Genomic DNA, 13781 nt, shown 5'->3' with positions numbered 1-13781 from the left:
CAATGTCCAGTGTTACTTTTCACAGAGCCTTTAATGAGAGTCTCTGATCCTGGGCCTCTGGCTTTGACAATAACGTTAGAGATGCTGCTTGCCTCTATTGGGTCACCTACTGATGTTCCAGTCCCATGAGCCTCTATGTACTGTTTTTTCTGATAATGTCCATGTATGATCACTATTAAAGCCTAGGGAATACAAGGAATATAGGAATATTCTTTTACATCATAAATGTTTGAATTTAGTTTGTAGTGTACGTGAATACATCTGTACTGGATGCAAATGTCATGGTTCCTATCAGTCAGGTAAATCTAAATGTATTTAAATGCTAATGTTGATCTTTAGCAGAACCAGTCTACAGCTTTCTCCTCTGCTGGGGAATGGCTCACTAGCGCCATCTAGTGCCATCAGGTGAGATCATCTCTGCTTTACTGAGAGCCACAAAAATACCTTGTTCAAGAAGCTGCTCGCACAGCAGGGCAAATAGGGTAGTAGAATCTCCACACAGAGCCATCGCACAATGACCTGTAGCACGGCAGGGCAAACAGGGTAGTAACAACAGAAGTCACTAATTTGGTGAAAACGATGTGTTTGCTAAATACTCTGGCATGGATGTCCACAGACAGTGCCAAGGTACAACAGTATTATTCCTTTATTTTCAAACAGTTTAATTATTTAGGGATTTTTCATGTGTGGTGCTACTAACCAACTTCCGGATCTAGTTAAATGAACTTCCATATTGAATCAGTATTACGGCTGACAAATTATTAACTGACTAAATAAGTCCCATCATTGACATCAGATGTGTTTTTTTAATGATGGGTGAGAAAGAGGACATTCTGGTTAGTGATATTTGTGACATGTACACCATTGGCCCATGATCAATCTGGTGATCTGTATGGGCCTCTCCGTGGACCTTTCCGCTCACATCCCATAATGCATCTTATCGATATCACAATCAGCAGATCACAAAGGGTTAACTAAGAAGTCCAAAAGGTAAAGCACAAAAGATCCAAACTTAGTCCTCTTATCCAAAAAACATTCCCTTCTCAAAGGGCTTTGTTTTGGGGTGGAGAGGGCTGTTAACAGTCCCCCTTAAGTCATCACTTGAGCGTATCTGAGTGTGAGAGGCCGCTTGACTCTGTAAGCTGTCTAGGAAGATGAAGAGGAGTTAGGCTGTGTGGTGGAAGAAGAGGAAGATGAAGAGGAAGAGGAGTTAGGCTGTGTGGTGGAAGAAGAGGAAGATGAAGAGGAAGAGGAGTTAGGCTGTGTGGTGGAAGAAGAGGAAGAGGAAGATGAGTTAGGCTGAGTGGTGGAAGAAGAGGAAGAGGAAGATGAGTTAGGCTGTGTGGTGGTAGAAGAGGAAGAGGAGTATATCTTGGTATGAAAGGCCCCAGGTGGCGTAGTCACACTTCATGACCTTAAAGCCAGTAGGTCACACATGTATTGCATGTAATTAGCATCTCTCACTCGTACTCATTGCTAGTGTATTCTTAGAGCAGGAATTAAAATGTCCTTATAAACCGCAATAAACTCATTCTCCCATCATGCAAAGTCTACAGTGATGGCACAACTGATTCCAATGGTGGCAGACGATCTATGGCACTTTGTGCTTAAGCCTATGTCCAACTGATTAGTCCTATTAAATCGATTTTTAAAACTTGGTCATTAGAAGTGGTTATAATATCCGTACATGTATTAATAACACACTTGCAGTTCTCTAAATCCAGATAGTTCTAGCTTTATTAAAATTATACATATTTTTCTTTTTTAAATAATCGAATATGAAAATTCCTTTACAATATGTTATCATATATGTTTAGTAATAAAATATACCATATAACCATTGAAAATAGTAGCAAATCAGACACGTGTCAGGGTTAGTCAAAACAACATCTTCAAGAAAGGAATGGTTTGCTAGTGCATGATGACAAATATCAAAATTACTTAATAACCAATAGGCAACTTTTTTCATTAGAAATATGCCTTGTAGTGGTTAAAAAAAAGTACTTGGGTTTTGTAGTTGTGTAAACATTACAATGTATATCCTGTCTGCACTTTATAGCCCTCAGAGGCAGAGGCAGTGGCAGCTTTTAAGGCATGTTTTAGTCCCATGATATGTTGAGCATCTTGCAGCTGAGGTCCCACAGGCGCTGGGCCAGATTGTCATCAGAGCCAAGTGTGGAACAGGTTGCTGGAGCACAGTCACTGTGGAGAGATTCAGAGTTTGATGTTAGGCAAGAAAATGGCATTTTGTATGTTCACAATACCTCAAAGCACATGCCACTGCAAAGCTTTTAAAGGTATGGTAAACATAATGTATGCATGCCACAGACGATAAGATTCAGTGCTTCAAGTAGAGCCAATATTCAGTGCTTCAAGTAGAGCCAATATTTATATTATGCAGAGTTACAAATAGTGTTGCACCGATACCGATACCAGTATCGGATAGGGCCCCGATACAGCACTAAAATGGTGGTATCGGTATCGGCGAGTACCAACAAATAGTGCAGATACTTTTTTTTTTTTTTTTTTTTTTAATTTTTTTTTTTTTTTTTTTTTTTTATCAATGGTTTGGTCCACAAACAAAACAAACACACAAAGAAACAATACAGGGAAAGAAAAAAAAAAAGAACTGACCAAACTTTAACTCTATTGTGTTCAAAATCAGAAAAGCCACTGTGCTGCTCAGTAAGGTAAACCATCAATTATAGAGGACTAGTCCTCAGTTATGTCTGAAGTGCTGAAACTGTCAAGAAATGTAATTTGACTTTCTTACTGTTACACTAGTATTATACATGGGACCAAACCATTGATAAAAAAAAAATATATATTTTTCAAATTTCAAACAGAGTGGTATCGGTATGGTATCGGTATCGGCCGATACTGCACAGCCAGGTATCGGTATCGGTATCGGAGCCAAAAAATGGCATCGGTGCAACACTAGTTACAAATTAAACTATTGTTAAAGGAGATATTAACTTAACCAGAACATGTGTCTCTCAACCCAAGTGCATTGTTAAGCCTCCATGTATCTAAGTTTAATTAGTAAAAAGAAGAGAAACATTTTCATTCAAATATAATTCAGGTGTTTTTTTTTTTGACTTTTCAAAAATTAGGTGTTTTTTTGTTGTTTGTTTTGTTGTTTTTTAATGTTAGATCTTCGCAGTTCCTTCTGTTTTAATGTACAAAGTACATTAGTACATTTCTAAGGCAAATCTCTAAAAAAGTGGCCAAAATCTCCAATCACAGAATCTACAAATGACTTGATATCATGGTGGGCCATCGTGGTCTATCATTTTTTCAATAGATGACAGGACACGCAGGAGACGCTACCTGTAGTATCCCCCACTCTCCGTGGCCAACTCGGCGGCCACAGCGCAGTAGATGGAGGTCTGAGCGCCCTGCACCGAGGTCTTGGTGAAGGGGCTGACCATCCACATGACGGCCTGTTGAGCTTTGTTGAGATGTCTCCACAGGTCCGTCTGCACCACTCCTGGGTGCAGGGAATATGCGGTCACGCCGGCGCCTAGAGCAGAAGAAGAAGACGCATGTACTCAGAGCCTGTGGTGTGAGAATAACAGTCCTGGCTCACGGCCGGCTACATACCCACATCAGTTAAGGGAGCTCGGACGGTCCTGCTGCCCATAACCAATGACGAAGCAGGGCTTAAAGATCCAAACAACTGGAGGCCCATCACAAACGGTTCGATGCTGATGAGGCTCTTCTCGAAGTTGTTACACGGGAGACTCTCACTGGCCTGCCCAACACAGTTTTGTATACAGACCATACATAGGAAGTCTCTAGCTTTCCACAGGCTTTTAAAGATGCTGCCCTCTCTTTTTTCTTCCTATCATTGTGAAGCAGAATTCACCAAGCGTTGGATTGTTTACCCAGTCCTGCACTGGTCTCGAACCTGCTCTCTCGGTTGGGAGAGGCAGTTGTGCTAGCAAGAGTAAAAACCCATGGGTGCTATCGTCTGTTGCTAGTACGTATGTCTCTGAAGGCAGTGAGTAGTGAGGTTTACTCGTGGCTAGTGCTAGTATGTCTTTTAAGGCAGTGAGTAGTGAGGTTTACTCGTTGCTAGTATGTCTCTTAAGGCAGTGAGTAGTGAGGTGTACTAGTTGCTAGTAAGTCTCTTAAAGTATCACTACGTAGTTTCTGGAGCCGCCAGGTAGGGGGCTGCTTTCTGCTGGACTATTCAGTAACTTATTTGCTGTCTTGCTTTTTTCTTGTGTTGCACATGCTTGATGTTTTACTGTGTTAGGAAAGTTGTTGGCAAGCTAGCCAACATAGCTATGACAATAACATTACAAAGAAGCCAACGTGAGAGCACTTATTACTAGAATCAATGTCAAAGCTGTAATACCAGGCTTGCTAACACCGCTAACTAGATGTCTTCCTTGCGGCTAAACTTAGCGAAACCTGTGAAGTGAAGTTTACTCGTTGCACAGCTTTGTACCCATTGCTCACCGTTGCATGCCTATGTGGCAGCATAGTATGACATTTGAATGTTAATCAAAGAAATAAAAACAACATATGAGGGAGCTTCTTTTTAAACTTATCAGCAGTTGGCGTAGACCTTCATACTTCAGACTATTAATTATTAATCCGGCCGTACAAAGTATGCATTACTTTGGTTATTGTTAAATTTTTTCGATGTTTACATATCTTTAGACAATTCTACATTGAATGAAGGCGTTAGCCGTAACCTTAGACATTCAAAACAAAGGCATCACTGCTCACCCATTTACAATTGTACACTTTGCTGCTCTGCAGAGTCAGTTTCAGAGCGCACAAGAATGTTTGAATGCTCTTATTGTAGGATGCTTGTCAAATTACTATAGCGGAATGCCAGTCATATGACCACAAGTCTTCAGTTGATCATTTGTACCAGTTTAGACATATTTAGACCATATCTCCGTGGCTAAATTCTTACCCTTAAGCTTCATGGCCAGTGAGCGTGTGAACAGCACGTTGGCCAGCTTGCTCTGGCTATAAGCTGCCTTCTTGTCGTAGCTCTTCTCACTGTTGATGTCCTCCAGGTTGATGGTGCCCCATGAATGGGCCATAGAGGACACAGTGACGATCCTGGCAGGGGCGGATTGTTTGATAAGGTCCAGGAGCAAGTAGGTCAAAAGGAAATGTCCTGCGAGATCAGGCCCACAGGAGAAGTATTATTATACATTACATTACATTATATTATGTCGCTTCTGCAGGTTATACTTCCAATTCAATTCAGTTCAATTCAATTCAATTCAATTCAATTCAATTCAACTTAATTTATATAGCGCTAAAATGATCCAATTGAAACAAGTGATTGAGGTATACCAAAAACCATTCAGCAAACTACTTTGATAACCCACCTTTGTTACACTTTTAGCAGCTGTGATCCATTTCATCCAGATGCTAAAGCTAACGCTAACCCTAATCAGTGTTTTCTAATAAAATACCACCTGGCCATTTAACAAAATATGGATGACGCACTGCTGTACCTGAGTGCCTGGCTGTGCTCCAGTAGAGTAACTATGCATTCCCTTACCCATGTGGTTCACACCGATCTGCATCTCAAAGCCATCTGCTGTTTTCCCATAGGGACACACCATCACTCCAGCATTGTTGATAAGAATATTTAGTTGCTTCTCCTCTGAAAGGCAAGATGTAAAAGTTAAGACAAAATAAAACACACTTACTGCAATAGCAGACATGTACAGTAAGACCACCCATACTTCGTCCTCCATTGGCCTACCCTTATTGATCAACTCCGCAAACTCCCGAATTGATTTTGTATCTGACAAATCCAGTTTTTTTATAATCACATTTTGGCTTCCAGAAGCCTCTGTGACCTCTTTCAGTGCGGTATTGGCTCTTTCCATATCTCGGCATGCCATGATTATCCTTGCACCTGAGAAAAAAGAGCCACATCAGCGCAAACAGTTCCTATAATCTCTTCAATTAAAGATTAATCCCACACTGTACCTTAAGTGAATACATCAAATGCTTACAGATTCTAGGTATATTATGTGGTCATCTTGTCATTAAATTCTGATTAAAACATGCATTTGTGATTTCACACAAACCAACCTTAAGACATTTTTGTTATTACAAATACATATTAAAAAATAATTTACCTCACCATAGCTGGCTACTTAATCACTGAGTAATAACAACAGAATGACACACCACATTTGGGTAAGGCTGAAATGCAAATAAAGGTGTGGAATAGAATGTTGGAATTATCAATTGTTCAATAGTTAACTTATTCACTTGGAAATGAGGCTTAAGGACCACACCCACTCCGTGCATGGCTTATAATGCCTTTCATGGCACGGTAATAAATATTACCATGTACTTATGAGTGTATGCATGTACAGACTCTTCAAGGATTAGGCGAAGATTAAGTAGCCTACTTTTCAACAGATTACACATGGCCAAACTATCGACAAATGTTATAAGTTTGTGTTTTTGAAAAGTGAGGGAGGCAATGTAGCATGTCACAACTGGTAATGGTTGTGACAACGGAGTCAAAGCACACTAATGGGTGGGGAAAATGCAAGTCATCCAAGGTTAACTTACCCCTCTTAGCCAGATCAATAGCAGTTTCTTTCCCGATTCCGGTATTTGCTCCAGTGATGACAACTGTCTTGTCATCAAGTCTGACATCAGACGACCACGGACGGCGAAAGACATTTCTACAAAACACACAAATCTTACAGGACCCAAGTCCACACCCTAAGTCGGCTAGGCTATAGAGGTCATTTATTCAATGAATTTAGTAATAGATTCACGTCATTAGTAACTTTAATTGTGTTCACTCTAAGTGACTGAATAATCTCAATATGTTGACAGCTCAAACCTGATAATATGTGTGTGGTTGATTACTGCCAGGCACACAGTAAACTTATAGTCAAAACAGTTACGAAATCTCAGTTCAGTTTCTACTATGACTAACGAGCCGAGGGTCACATTTATAAATCAATTGTTTTCAAATATAGCCTACCTTATTCCCTGCATGCTAGCAATGTAGGCTAGATAACCGAGTATCGCCTTCTTTATTCAGAAAAGATGAAATTGCGAATACTGAGAGCTCACATCCCACACAAGTTCATGGATATGAGGAACAATGTGGGCTTTCAAGAACGGTACCATCTATATCCGGAAGTAAACATACGTTGCGTCAGATATTATGATTGGATACACTGTTTCTGACGTTTACAGTGGTCAAATTCTCTACAAACTGATACATCTGATTTAAGAAGTATTAACGGCATCTTTTATTCAAATGTTCTTAATTGTGTGTGTTTTTTTTTCTTTTTCAAATTACAATTGCAAATTTAGAGGAAAAAGTAGCCCTAGTTTTGTACCGATTAACGGGACGTCAGTCAGACTAACGCAGATTTCGGTGTAAAAGCCAACAAACATCATCTGTTAATATTAGTTAGTCATTTGTTATTACTATTTTGTTTTTATTAATGTGTCATTACTCTACTATTGAACGAATATTATGCGAAAATCCCCATGAGCAAGGTGGACTACATCATCTGTGTCACAAGATGGCAGCATAAGCACAGTTTTAAAAGTGATGGCGCATAGGCTATACCCTTGTCATCCTTAAATATTTTTGGGAATATCATTTTGTGCAGGAAATGGCGTTTTACTTTCCCCTACACTGCAAGTTACCGACAAGATGTAGCAAGTGTCCTGTATTTGTAATCATGTGCCATTTTGAGAGAACTGGTTACAAACCCTTGAAGGGTTAAGGGATCAGACAGCACTGCTCGGGCAGACCTTAGTTCAACTGAGGTCAGTTATGGCCTAGCATGATTATTATTGTGTTTTTGTAATCTGCCCCCGCAGGTAGTAATCCTCATCATTGCCCCCTGCAGTAACTGTGTAACTCTCAGAGTCACACACACGCAGAGACACAGACACAGACACACACACACGCACACACACACACACACACACACACACACACACACACACACACACGCACACACACACACACACACACACACACACACACACTCACTCACACACACACACACACACACACACACACACACACACACACACACACACACACACACACACACACACACACACACACACACACACACACACACACACACACACACACACACACATACACAGTATGTGTGCCCTATAGCAGGATGTATCTGGATATGGCATGTGTTCAGTCACCATGTCTCACCAGTTGGAGGGAGCTGTCACATGGCATCATTCACCTGCCCAGCACTCAAATAGAGGATATGCATCTAACACAGGAACAACAGCATGACCCATTTATTAATAAGCACCAAGTATTTCTCAAAGTGTGGTACAGGTTGAACAAAAACAAAAGCATTTTTTTGGTTTAGAATTGATAACTTAGAGCACTGGGTATCCCCTCTCTTTTTAGAATGCAGCAGCATTCTAATCCCTTGAGTTTCTGTCCAGCAGGGGGCGGTGTTTATTTAAAAATTTTAACATAGGCAGAAGCTGAGCACTCATTTTTCTAGGACTTGCCGCAAAATTGTGTATTATATTACGTGTTAATTTCTGCTCAGGCCAACATTATGAATCTGCTGTGACCGCCACCAGAGAGGTTTTACCTTGCATCACACCACGCAGGAGGGGGACAGTGACAGGATGTGTGCTGTCCAGTTTCAGTTGATAGTGCGTAAGTAAGCATTTCCTTCCCATGCTCCCCAATGAATGGACACAAGAAAAAAGATGCTATAATTAGATTACCTCTGATTAAAACTCCCATGAGTTTCCGAATGGACCAGAATGCTAATTAAACCATAGCTTCTTAGCTTCCTGAATCAATTTCCTTTTTGACTAGGAGATTTAGGTGTTGTCCTTTACACAGGCAGTGCATGCTACAGACACCAGTATAACATCAGATATCCCTTTTCTTTTTATATTTACTTTTTTTTGTTGCAATGGCACGGTTGACTTACTGTGACATTTGGTTCACGGTGTAGTTCATGGGATTCTGAAGAGCCACAACAGTTTACTTCTCCCAAATACTGGCGCCTAACAATATTCTAGGGAAGTAGAACAATGGCGCCATGATAAACCATCATGACGCTCTAAATAAATAAACAGAACAGACAAACCTGATGCACAGGCACATGTGTAAGTGTGTGGAGTGTGTGTCTGTGTGTCTGTGTGTGAAAGATTGTGACAGTGTCCTTTCCTCTCTGACTAAAACCATCAGTGGCAGTGTTAAGGATTACTCAGGGAGAGATATATATGTGGAAAATGCCCCACAATCAACAGTGACGAAAGAAAGTTTCTTTAAGGTTTGTCCCCAAGTCCAAAACCTAACCTGAGTGCTGTGTCTAGGGTTAGCGCCTTCCCCTGCCTCATGCTAATGGCCTTTCTGTGGAAAGCAAAACAAAAATTGGGGGGAAATGGAAAATGCACAAGAGCGTGTCCTGTACTGACTAATGCAAATGTGGCGCCTTGCGTTCTATTTTGTCTTTCTGATGGCATCATGAACTCTGTGTTTGCTTCATGAACTACTGTTGGCTCTCTGTTGGCAATCAAAAACTAGGCAAATGTCATCTGGGGATGTAGGTTGGATAAGGGCACACGAGACTGACCAGCCTTAGTCACACACACACACACACACACACACACACACACACACACACACACACACATATGGGTCAGGCAGCGGCTAAGCTACATGTCTAATAGGAAGGGAAAGGCAGAGAACAGAGTAGAAATGCCAAGGAAGTCTTCCAGAGAGCAGCAGAGAGGCCTCCATAAACAGAAATAGGATCTTGCTCTGGTTTTATCGGTTGTCTTGTTAGAATTCATTAATGGCCGGTCCTCTCATGGCAATTCAGGACACTTTAAAGTTCAAAATAACGAGGCCTAACTAGTATGTGGGTTTAGTATATATACTTTATGTCTGTGTGTGTCTATGTCCGAGAGCACAAATCACCAGGTGCATAAATATAAATAATGCATATCAAGATTTATATCTGCATTTTTCACTGTTTTAAATTGAATGATCTGTTATGGTACAGGAATTTCACAGTTGTATCTGCGTCTCTGTTATGCTTTATATTTACGATAGTTTTGCTGTGACGTTAACCTGTCGCATGTACAGAAAAGAGACGTTAACCATATCACTTCCCTCCGTGCCAGCCAATAGGTCAGACTTGATAAAGTCAACATTCCACATTTGACCCTGTTTTCATACAAACGTTTCAGGTAAGAGCAACACACACTTCCAGGCTGCCCTCCAGCCACCCAACACACACTCCACCCCAACACCTTACCCTGCCACAACACCTTACCCTGCCACAACACCTTACCCTGCCACAACACCTTACCCTGCCACAACACCTTACCCTGCCACAATTGAGGCAGTTACCAGACATACAAAGCCATTCTGTTCAGAACATTTAGCCCTCTCTCTCTCTCTCCCGCTCTCTCTCTCTCTCTCTCTCTCTCTCTCTCTCTCTCTCTCTCTCTCTCTCTCTCTCTCTCTCTCTCTCTCTCTCTCTCTCTCTCTCTCTCTCTCTCTCTCTATCTCTATCTCGCTGTCTGACTATAGCCCCTATCAATAAGGACATGTTGACTCTTTACATAAATGAGGGTCTGTGGAGGCAGCATGGCCAATCAGAGGCCATCAATGGTAAAAGGCAAAGACAAAACGTCCCTTTAAAGGTCTTTGCAACAAAGGCAGTAATGCTCAACCTCATTTGATAAGGCAACGTTATGTAAACCTTTTGCCTCAATCAAATCTGCTCCCCAAAAGAGTAATTACAGTAAAAGCCGCGATTGACCCATTTTTTTCCCCTAATGTGTCGAATGGCAGAAATTCAAGTAATTATGTCCACAGAAAACGTATTTTATTATCAGAAACATTTTAGTGGACTTATTCTGTCATGTATTTTCTCATTGACTGATCATTTCCAGAACCTGTATATGCTACCAGTGCCACCAGTGTAGTAGAAGACTGATGTTCCAACAGTGTTTTGATGATGATGTCGTGCTTCCAGAGCCAGACTCAAATCTAATTTCTCCTCGAATCTTGGCCACCTAATTCTTGTTATTTTTAACCCTTTATGATAGCCTGCTGTGCATGGCGGTCTGTCCGAGCCAAAGTCTGCTCACACCTTGCCGTCTCTCACTGTTGTATCTCAAAGATACATCCTTTCCTCTGCCTCCCAAAGAGCTTACATAACCAATGTCAACTTCCCCAAACCTCCTTGCTTTGATCTACAGCTTTTGATGTCACTCTTTGATCTCTAGAGACACTTCGACACAATGCATGGCATAATCACATACTCTCAGAACAAAGTGAAAGGTCCTTTTCGTCAATGATTACATCAGTGATAAACTAGATACATTATATTCAGTGCGTCCTCACAGTGATATTGTCAGTGACATTGCAGTCTGGCACTGTAAAGGTTTGTAATAATCTGGGGTGTGCAGCACTGGTTGGCTGAGAGATAGCTATTTTTAGCGCTGTCTGAAGGAGTCGATATTGTAGGTCAACGGTAAATCATTACACCCCCGTCCGTCTCTTCAAAAAATGTGCTTAATCAGGGAGTTTGTGCCGGAATTCCTTATTGCTGTATTGAAAGTCTGGTTTTAAATGTATTCAGCTGACTATCATTATGATTATTTAAATATGTCCATAGCATAGAGGTGCCAATACAGCAGTATCTGTCAAGCAAAGGCAAAATGTTCACCACTTCCTGAATTGGTTGACTTAATCAATACAACACGCCTGTTTACACCGATGAACTTTGATTAGAGATATGGGGACTGCCTTTATGATGTCATAAATAAATCTATTCATTTGTCATCCAAGTTATAAGTGGATCTCCTGGCTCAATATCAAATGTAGTAACTCGGCTTGGCCTAGACGACACAACACTAGCCTGCACTGACCCCTTTTCTTCTGTTTCTGGGACCTCTGTTCATCAGAAGAGCAGGACACCCCACAGAGGACTGTGATCTGTGACCAGTTATCTGGGACTCCGCTCCCGTTAGAAAAGAGACATGTGGCGTCCCCGCCCAGTGCCTGCCTGCCGCACCCATGTGCTCAGATCAGATGTGAGATACAAGAGCTCCTGGATTCTTGAGCTAAATCCAGAGCAGGCCTCTCTGCTGCGGAGTTGATATGCTTTTACAACAAATCAACTCACCAGCAACCGTTTGTACTGCCGCTGGAACAGCGCCCCGCAATAATGAATGTGGATGGACACATGAATCCATCACCACACATGAACTGCTAAATTGCTGAATAAGCCTTAATGCTAGTTTATAGTTAGTTTCTAATATGTAGGCACTCTGAGATTCCTTTGAATGAAAAGTGCGATAAAAATAAAATGAATTATTATTATTATTATTATTATAGTTCTACATTATTTCCCTGAAGGGATGCTGTAAGCCTCATAGACAATGTTTGTCACAGAATGCACTAAATTAACAAAAGGAAAGTCTTCTAAACCCTCACTCCAGAAGAAACAAAAAGTAAATGCAAATATGTTCTGTGTAGTGGTTGAAAGGTTAACAAAAATAAATACTGAACTAAATTCTTGAATTTTTCTACGAGGCCATCCTGTCTCAATTTGCAGTTCATTGCGATTTTCAGTGTATGGGACATATCATCTGCTGTCTTCTGTTTGACCATAATTGACACTGAGGAGAGGGTAGCAGCATGCTTGTTGGCCGTGATGACATAACAGATGAGAGAGGATGCAACCATGCCTTCAGGACAGAGAGCAGAGCAGAGCAGAGCAGAGCAGTCAGCCACGCTTAAACCAGACAGAAGGGTTAGCCAGTTTGGACCAGGGCTTCGGACTTAGTCATGGACCAGTGCCCAAAATAAATGGAAGACTTACAAATAGCGCTGCATTCCCCATTTAATGCAGATAAACACGAGTACATAAGAGTACATGTTTTACTACAAGAGTACAGTTTTTATAAATGTACTGTTCCTAATATGAACTCTGTATCCTCCCAACCCCCTCATCTGACTTAAACACGCACACACACACACACGCAGAAACACATACATTCAGACACACACACACACACGCAGAAACACATACATTCAGACACACACACACACACACACACACACACACACACACACACACACACATACACACACACACACACACACACACACACAGACAAACACGAACAGACACACACACAGAGAATCACATACATACAGACAAACACACACACACACACACACAGACAAACACAAACAGACACACACACTCTCACACACACATACACATACAGACAAACACACACAGACACAGAAGTTCCAAAGGGTTCCACACAGGGTTCCAAAAATACCTTTACTGTTGGACATGGAGTGGCTTTATAAAAGGGGTCTTGCCTTATGAAACTGTACATTTGCTCACAGAATGACGCTGCTACATTTTCCATATAAAAAAATGAGACGGCACATTCCCGATGCTGAATCACACTTGCGTGCTTGTTGTGCTATTTCAGGTCACAGACCGAGTTTACTGGGAACGTCAATATTCAGGACACACTAGGGTTGATGCTCTTTTGGCACAGTTATCAAAATTTCTGTCACAAAGAAATATGTTTGATTTTTGATTTTTTTTTACACAGGGTTTACAATGGCATTTTACGTAACATAACTGTTCAACAAACCTTATACATATACATTATATCACAGAGCAACTGTTCCTCATTAAACAGTCCACCTATTCCAGACAGCTATTATGCCATTGATTGTATCTGTACTTTGTCCCCGAGTCAGG

General features: G+C 41.1%; 1 protein-coding gene across 1 annotated transcript; it reads right to left on the bottom strand.

Annotated features, from left to right (window-relative positions):
- Window positions 1–1921: 1921 nt before the first annotated feature.
- LOC308378455 (retinol dehydrogenase 11-like) lies at window positions 1922–7093 on the bottom strand. Its single transcript, XM_080855387.1, has 7 exons — window positions 6995–7093; window positions 6571–6686; window positions 5744–5899; window positions 5537–5641; window positions 4934–5143; window positions 3331–3523; window positions 1922–2202 (listed from the first exon to the last, which is right to left on the bottom strand). The coding sequence occupies exons 1-7, from the start codon at window positions 7006–7008 to the stop codon at window positions 2100–2102; spliced, it is 897 nt and encodes a 298-aa protein (XP_080711513.1). The 5' UTR covers window positions 7009–7093; the 3' UTR covers window positions 1922–2099.
- Between the last annotated feature and the right edge of the window lie 6688 nt (window positions 7094–13781).

The sequence above is a fragment of the Sprattus sprattus genome, assembly GCF_963457725.1.
Source record: "Sprattus sprattus genome assembly, chromosome: 17".
Classification (NCBI taxonomy): domain Eukaryota; kingdom Metazoa; phylum Chordata; class Actinopteri; order Clupeiformes; family Clupeidae; genus Sprattus; species Sprattus sprattus.
The sequence above is the reverse complement of the archived record's forward strand: the minus strand, read 5'-3'. Positions and strand labels throughout refer to the sequence as shown.

Excerpts from the sequence above, each read along its gene's own strand:
- LOC308378455 (XM_080855387.1), bottom strand. Across the intron at positions 5,900-6,570 it reads TATTGATCTGGCTAAGAGGG|GTGCAAGGATAATCATGGCA; the intron begins GTAAGTTAACCT and ends CTTTTTTCTCAG. Across the intron at positions 5,642-5,743 it reads TGCGGAGTTGATCAATAAGG|AGGAGAAGCAACTAAATATT; the intron begins GTAGGCCAATGG and ends CTTGCCTTTCAG.